The sequence below is a fragment of the Rhinoderma darwinii genome, chromosome 3 (assembly GCF_050947455.1).
Source record: "Rhinoderma darwinii isolate aRhiDar2 chromosome 3, aRhiDar2.hap1, whole genome shotgun sequence".
Taxonomy (NCBI): Eukaryota; Metazoa; Chordata; class Amphibia; order Anura; family Rhinodermatidae; genus Rhinoderma; species Rhinoderma darwinii.
In genome coordinates this window covers 90,654,047-90,662,386 of record NC_134689.1, presented here as the reverse complement: position 1 = coordinate 90,662,386, position 8,340 = coordinate 90,654,047, and the positions used below count along the sequence as shown (strand labels likewise).

The 8,340-nt window shown below is 47.8% G+C and overlaps 1 protein-coding gene across 1 annotated transcript; it reads right to left on the bottom strand.

Annotated features, from left to right (window-relative positions):
* Nucleotides 1-4,976: 4,976 nt before the first annotated feature.
* Nucleotides 4,977-6,328, bottom strand: LOC142751027 (uncharacterized). Its single transcript, XM_075860001.1, has 2 exons — nucleotides 5,871-6,328; nucleotides 4,977-5,755 (listed from the first exon to the last, which is right to left on the bottom strand). The coding sequence occupies exons 1-2, from the start codon at nucleotides 6,044-6,046 to the stop codon at nucleotides 5,092-5,094; spliced, it is 840 nt and encodes a 279-aa protein (XP_075716116.1). The 5' UTR covers nucleotides 6,047-6,328; the 3' UTR covers nucleotides 4,977-5,091.
* Between the last annotated feature and the right edge of the window lie 2,012 nt (nucleotides 6,329-8,340).

Below are 8,340 nucleotides of genomic sequence, written 5' to 3'. Positions count from 1 at the left end.
TTCATCTTTTCTATCACTACGAACAATATGCTCCTTAGCTGAGGGCAATAGTGTAAAGACTTCAATAAATTCATTACGCCAAATGCGCTCCTTAATATTCTTCAACAAATGAAAACCTAAAGGTGACACTTCACATGAAATTGCCTCCTTAACACAAGTCTCTACAACTCCTGCACCCCTGTCTAACAAAGGAACAACATTAACACTCAGAAACCTGTGGCAAAATGACAGAAGTATTACCATTACTCTCTGTCACTTTATCATTTGAACTGTTTTGTTCACGCCATATTCCAGCTGCTGTACTAGGAGCTGCAGCTTTAAAGGCAATGTGTTGCCAGAAAAACATGTTTTTTTTTTTAAATTAAACAATTAGTGTGTAGGTGATTAAACATTGTTCAAATTTTTTTTATTTTTTTCACGAGTCAGGAAATATTATAAATTAATTCAAAATTTATAATACTACCCATTTTTGGTCACTAGATGGAGCTATTCCCAAAATTGCAGCATTGCAACATTGGGTTAAAAGACCTCGCTCTAGTGAGCTCTCAGCATCCCCCCCTCCTTTATCCTGGCTAGTGCCGGGATAAACGAGGGGTTTGAACGGTGTAACCTCCTACACTGTGTGCCGCCATTTTTTGAGCTAACACACAGTGTAGTAGGTTTACATACAGTAGTAAACACACACAAACACGAACATACATTGAAATCTCTTACCTGCTCCTGCCGCCGCGGCTCCCTCCGGCCCGTCCGCTCCGTTTGCTGCCGCTGGTCCAAGTGCACAAATCCGGAAGCCGCGACCGGAAGTAGTAATATTACTGTCCGGCCGCGACTTCCGGTCCACAGGAAAATGGCGCCGGACGGCGCCAATTTCGAATTGGACTGTGTTGGAGCGGCGCATGCGCAGTTCCCACACAGACGCCGTACACTGAAGTCAATGGGACGGGAGCCGTCCGCAGTCCCTATGGGACTGTGCTGCCGTATTCCATGTCTGTATGTGTCGTTAATCGACACAGACAGAAATGGAACACAAAATGGCAGCCCCCATAGGGAAGAAAAAGTGTAAAAATAAGAAAAAGTAAAACACAAACACACAAATGAATATAAACGTTTTTAATAAAGCACTAACATCTTTAACATATAAAAAAATAATTTGTGATGACACTGTTCCTTTAACAATAAAATCTGATAAAACCTTCATAAAATTTAAAAGATAGACATTTTGGTTAGCATTTATCTCACCACTCGCTGGGTCCATTGCAGGCTGATTCTCTGCCGACCTTGAACCGGCAGGCGGAGCTAAGCCCTGCTGGTCCTGACTAAATCCCTCTCTAGGCTGTGCAGCTCGTCCTGAGGAAGCTGTACTACGCTGCTGCTGTGAGGCGCTTTCCCGCCCTTGTGACTCCACAGGTCCCTGGATACTCTGCCTCATCACTGTCCCACGCCGTTCGGACGACACCGACCGCTGACGCTGTCTCCCCTCCGCTGACAGGCAAAACTGCGCCCTTTGGCCGACTGAACGACCACTGCTTCTGCACCTGCTGCCATGAGGAGGCGGTGAATAAATTACCCGGCTCCTCCTTGTCCTTTTGGTGGGCCTCCTGTCAGTCTCTGGAAGACCCGGCTCCTCCTCTGTAAGTACCGCCTCACTCCGCCCCGCCACATCCTGTGGTAGTCTTCCTCCTTGTTCCGGCGGCAGCTCTTCTACATTAAGGCATCTTCTTAGCCATTCCTCACCGCCCGCTGACTCCGCTCTCCGTAATAGCTGTTGCATAAGGTCCTCCATGGCTTGTCTTGAATCCTCTTCAAACGGCCCGGAACACTGCCGAACACCGGAATTTAAACAAGAAATCTTCCCGCCATTGCTGCTCATTATCCAATCAGTAAAAAGCGCGGGCTTCACGAGCGCAAGGCGGAAAATTCCAGAACCTGCTCGTACATTCCTGTCCAGCTGACCTCAACCTGACCCATGCAGGTAAATACCAACTGTGATAATAAAAGAGGGGTAGGGAGGAAGAAACCAACCAGAAAACCAAAAACCTTGAATTATAAAAATTATGTGGGGCTGTGATACCATGTGTCCCCCAAGCGATTGCTATGGGGGGCCCTGACACTTCCTGGACAGGCTTCACTCTTCGCCATCCCGAATGAATTTAATACATATATTATGGTCTTGTCCTCTTGTCACGACATATTGGATCGCAGTTTATGATCTCATATCTGAAATAATGGGAATTTATTAACCACCTTCACCTGAACTCGCGTTGTTGTTCCTTAATATCCACTATCCCACTCAGCCTTAGATCCCTGATAGGACATATCATATTATCAGCTAAACTAGTTCTTACTAGATACTGGAAAAGTCAGACTGTTCCTCATTTATCTGAAGTAATTATTCTCCTTAATAACACATATAACTGTGAAAAGACACTTTCCTTTAGGGTATGTTCACACGCTGAGCCAAAAACGTCTGAAAATACGGAGCTGTTTTCAAGGGAAAACAGCACCTGATTTTCAGACGCTTTTTGAGCAACTCACGTTTTTCGCTGTGTTTTCTCGCCCGTTTTTGGAGCTGTTTTCAATAGAGTCTATGAGAAAACGGCTCCAAAAACGTCCCAAGAAGTGTCCTGCACTTCTTTTGACGAGGCTGTAAATTTACGCATCGTCTTTTGACAGCTGTCAAACGACGACGCGTAAATTACAGGTCGTCGGCACAGTACGTCGGCAAACCCATTCAAATGAATAGGCAGATGTTTGCCGACGTATTGGAGCCCTATTTTCAGACGTAAAACGAGGCATAATACGCCTCGTTTACGTCTGAAAATAGGTTGTGTGAACCCAGCCTAAGGCCTGATTTACACGAGCGTGTGCGTTTTGCGCGCGCAAAAAACGCTGCGTTTTGCGCGCGTTGGTATTGCGTATGCACTGCGTATACGCAGCGTTTTTGCGTTTAAAACGCGTGCACGACTAGCGTTTGCATCGCGCGTAAAAAACGCAGAGGGGATTAATGCGACGCCAGCCTACAAATAGGCCAGCTGGCCCAACCCCTGCTTGCTGGGAGAAGCCTGTTTTGAACCTTATTTCCGCCTCTGCAGAAACCACAGTGTGTGTTTCTCCCTTGACGTTGGAATCGCCTTGACACACAACACTTATGCCTTCTCAGTCGCTGGCACGTGTGCTTCTTTTCTGGATGATCTCACGTCGGTTTGGGGAGCGCCGACCCATGCTGCAGCACCAGACGCCTGTAAGATGTCGCATTTGGGTCCATCCACTTGTGGCCCAACGTACGATAAAAGGCCATTTCCATACCCTGTATGAGGACGTACGACGGCATCCAGAAAAATTTCGAGCCTTCTGCCGCATTTCTGTGGCCACATTTGACCTTCTGCTTGAGCAAACTCGCTCTGGTCTCACCTACAAGAATACCAACATGAGACGCTGCATTTCGGCCGAGGAACGGCTGCTTGTGACCTTGAGGTATGTGTGCAGCTGCTATTACTTAGTAAATGACGCTGTCTGCTTCACCAGCCCCCCCCCCCCCTAACATGTGTTGTGGCTTTCTTTTTCTTTCTCGTTGTTTTCTAGATTTCTGGCCACAGGCAATAGTTATCATTCGTTACATTTTGAATTTCTTTTGGGAGTGACCACCATTTCGTTCATTGTCACATCCACCTGTGTCATGTTGTGGCAGAGGTTAAAGAGCACGGTCATGCCTCAGCCCACGACAGAACAGTGGCTAAGTATTTCAGAGGGATTTCTTAGAGCAAGTGAATTTCCAAATTGCATTGGTGCCCTAGACGGCAAACACATTCGTGTGAGAAAGCCCCCACGCAGTGGCTCGCAATACTATAACTACAAGCAGTATTTTTCGATGGTATTGTTAGCCTTGGCGGACACTAATTATTGCTTCACTATTGTTGACATTGGCTCGTATGGAAGCTCGGCAGATGCACGCATATTCCGTTCATCAAGAATGGGGAAGCGACTCGTGAATAATCGACTGGCGGTGCCGGAACCTTCCATCCTCCCGGGCTCCAGCGGACCCCCAATCCCGTATGTCATCGTGGCGGATGAGGGGTTTGCACTCACAAGGCAAGTCATGCGTCCTTTTGCCAGAAGGGGCTTGGATGACCGTCGGCGCATGTTCAATCTCCGCCTTGGCCGAGCTCGGCGATGTGTGGAATGTGCCTTTGGCATTATGTCGAACAGGTGGCGTGTCTTTCTGACAACAATGCAATTGTCCATGCAGAATGTCACACGTGTTATACAAGCGTGTGTCGTTCTGCATAACTTCTGCCGCATTAATGATGCTACCTTTGATGCAGAATATATCCTAACACATGCAGGCACCAGTCACACTGGCCCGGTGATTCCTCTCGGCCGATCTCTCTCTTCCGGCCTTCGAGTGCGGGATACTTTGGCGGCATATTTTGAGTGCCCATCAGGAGCCGCACCGTGGGGGGGTGATGACCTTTGAAGGGTTGTCTGTTGTTTGGCGGCTTCACTCCACACGTCACATGTTACCAGTTATTTCCTTTTTTTTGGGGGTTCGTGTTGGGTCAGGGACTCGCAAAACATGAGGACCCTTGACGCGGGTTGCGAGCTTACATCTGTCGGGGTTTGAGCAGGACTTTTGTCAGTTGCCAACTTTCTGTCCGGAGATATAATGTTGTGCGGCCTAAAGTTATGAAAGTCCAATTGCAAGTGTACTTAGTTTGCTTAAGGGCCCATGCCAGCACCTAAACGTTCGCACCGCTTGCAATCCATGTCAAACCCCGATAGATAAACTAAAACCTCATATCACGTGTGTATGCATTGGACCAAAAGGCCAGAAGTGTGTGAGAGTCTAGGCAAAGGAAATGTGTGCCAAACCTTGTGTTGTGTGGTATCAATGAATAACAACACGAAATCATACCATTTAACCAATACTTTTTTTACTGCTGTGTTTGTCCACAACACAAACATTTGGCATCAAAAGAAAAACACCAACATGGTGTATCTTAAATACACATCCAACAAACTATAAAGAACGAAACCTTGGCAGGCCTGCACCACACACAACTGTGGCGTCCAAAACTCATGCCACCAACACACTCATAGGTGTTGGTACTGGTGGCCCGGGGAGGAATACGCCTGCATTTCAGCACCACTATGCTGGACCTGGAGCTGGGTAGGTTGTTCCTCGCCAGCATAGTGGTGCTGATGTTGGGGGTGGTATGTTGGCCCAGGGAAGTGGGGAGCCATAGGGCGCATGTACGGATGCGGGCGTGGCATCTGGGGGACAGGGTGGAATGGGCCAGGCACCTGGGGTGTGGTGGCCGGCATGGCTGAACTGCGCCATTGTTCTATGGCCGTGAAGCAGACGTTAGGATTGTAGGGCGGTCTGGAAGCGTCGATCAATGTTACGATCGACGCCTGCAGACGGCCCATACGGTCCATGGGCACCAGCCGTAGGAGGGGAACTATGCTTCGGCCAAACGCGTCATTCCCGTCCTCTTCAGCGGCTCGCCTTAGATACTCCAGGACACGAGTATCTACCTGGGCAGCTGTGGAGGACTGTGGAGCACGGGCACGGCGAGTGCGGGCACGCACGGGGCGCTCCTCTGCTGGAGAGGCGACGGCCCCTGCAGACTGGCCAGGTGCGGGCTCCTGGGGTGTCGGCTCTGGGCTGGGCGGCAGGACATTGGGAGCAGGAGGTTCTTGCAGAGACTCGCCGAAGTCATTCTCCTCTGCGGTGTCCTCCAAATTGTCGGTGGTTCTAGAAGGAGAAAAAAACGTCAGAACACAATATTGAACAATGCCCACAGCAACACGTTGGCAAACAGGACATGGGCAAACACACATTAGACACATGCAAAGGCATAAACTCTTACGTGCGCATCTCCATGATGTCCTTCAAGAACATCAGCTGCTTGGTATAGATATAGGGTCGCTTGCGAGACGCGCCATCCCCGCTGCGTCCCCTTTCACCCATTTCTCTGCGAAATTGGTCACGGCAGCTCCGCCACCGTGTTTTGATATCTTGGACTGTTGGATTTAAAAAACACATAACACGCCATCAGAACTATCACCACTCACTTCTAAATGAAGGGCCCTGCAGTGCCGATGACGTGGGACACGGTGATGCGCCTGCTCCACCAAAGTTCCTCGTGCTAATGCGCAGAATACACATACAGGGCCCCAGGTCTTCAATAGGGATGACAGGCATTGGCAGAAAATGCGTGGTACTCACCCAACCGACTGCGGTCCCGGGTTCGGCCACTCTCCCACTCCTGCTCAAAAAGGTTCTGGGCGACCACCTCCCAGGCGTCCTCCTTGGCCGTCCTGTTGTGGTACGCCTCTGAGCGCGTGTCCCAGATTGCAGGATGTTCCTGGACAAAGAGGATGAGGCGCTCTACGTCCATCCCGCGTGGCATGGCAGAAGATGATTTCACAAACAGGAAGCTACCTTGACACAGTCTCCAGGCACTCACTAGGCTTGCCCCCTCGCAGTGGAAACGAAGGCACTTCCTGGTTTGGGTTTGCTTTGTCCAGCTTTATAGACTCTTTTGCATTGACATAACAGCTCTTGCGTGATTTTCGCGCATGCAACGCAGGAGCGTCCGTGTGGCATGCGTTGTTTTCACGCACCCATTGACTTCAATGGGTGCGTGATGCACGAAAAACGCACGATTATAGAACATGTCGTGAGTTTTACGCAACGCACTCGCGCTGCGCAAAATTCACGCATCGTCTGCACTGCCCCATAGAGTAATATAGGTGCGTACGACACGCGTGAAAAGCACGTGCGTCGCACGCGCGTATATTACGCTCGTGTAAATGAGGCCTTAGTGTTTTTGGGAGGAGAATGGAGGAGAAGTGGAAAGCCTGGTCTCATAGCTCTAGATGTGTGATTTACTAGATTGACTTCTTTATACCAATTGACAGTCATGTGACTAATGTTATGGTTGTATTTATCGTTTTTCTTTCACTCTGTTTTGGATATATAACCATTTTTTAACTAGATATTCAGAATAAGACTTCACGGTAGTTTTCGGAGACTGTATCACTTTGTATTCTAATGTACACTTGCATAATCTAGTACAATTCCCGATATGTAAAATATATGGCGACGATGGTCCACTGTATATCCATACATGGTTTTGTTTGTGTTCTCTCTCTCTATTTGTATACTTTGTACGAAATTACAATAAAAAACTTTTCGATTGAAAAAAAGTTATGTTAAAGTTGTGTGTACCCAAAGTGGTGCCAATGAAAACTACAAGTCATTCTGCAAAAAAACAAGCTTTCACACCGCACCTTCAATGAAAAAATTAAAAATTGTATGGATCTTGGAATGTGGTGAAACAAAAACAAAGTTATTCTGTAAAAAGTTTTTATTGTGCAAAAGCAATAAGACATAGTAAAAACTATATAAGACTGGGCTCACACGAGCGTGGCGTTTTTGCGCGCGCAAAAACGCGGCGTTTTGCGTGCGCAAAAGCCACTTAACAGCTCCGTGTGGCTGTAGCATATGATGCGCGGCTGCATGATTTTCGCGCAGCCGCCATCATAATGACACTCCGTTTGGATGTTTGTAAACAGAAAAGCACGTGGTGCTTTTCTGTTTTCATTCATCCTTTTGACAGCTGTTGCGCGAATCACGCAGTTCGCACGGAAGTGCTTCCGTGCGGCATGCGTTGTTTTCATGCACCCATTGACTTCAATGCAGCAATGTCAAGGAATGCAGCAATGAAAAAACTAAAAATAATAATTCGCTTAGTCCTGAACATCCACATTAGGTTGTGCCTTAAGGGATTAAAGGCGCTTTTTTATGTGTTACTAATTTTTTTCTGTGTATTTCGGTTCGGTTGTTGGACTTCTTCGGGTTCGAGGACTACTTCGATGACGATGGTTTTTTTTTTGTCTCAATAAAATGGTTAATGATTGTTGTGTGGGTTTTTTTTATTTCAATAAAATATTTTTTCTAAATCCCTGGATTTTTTTCAACTTTATTACTACTGCCTTATTAATATCTGCTGGCTGGTTGACAGCGTCTATTACGAAGGCTTAATGTTAGCCAGTGAAAATGTTAACACCAACCCCCAATTATTACCTCGGTACCCATAACCCCCAGGGGTACCGAGAAGACCTGGGTGTGATCCAGTACGCAGCAATCTGTAGTAATGGCCAGGCACTGGGGCGGCCGCAGGCTGGTATTATTAGGCTAGGAAAGGCCAGAAACAGTGGTCCTCCCCACCCTGGTAATGTTAGTGTAATGACGGGGTAGGGAGACAGACAGGTGAGCCCTAATCTACCCGCCAATAAGTCCCTGCCTACTTGCAACGGCCTGTCCTAGGCGAC

Excerpts from the sequence above, each read along its gene's own strand:
- LOC142751027 (XM_075860001.1), bottom strand. The coding sequence starts at position 6,046 with ATGTGTTTTTTAAATCCAACAGTCCAAGATATCAAAACACGGTGGCGG. Across the intron at positions 5,756-5,870 it reads GACATCATGGAGATGCGCAC|AACCACCGACAATTTGGAGG; the intron begins GTAAGAGTTTAT and ends TTCTCCTTCTAG.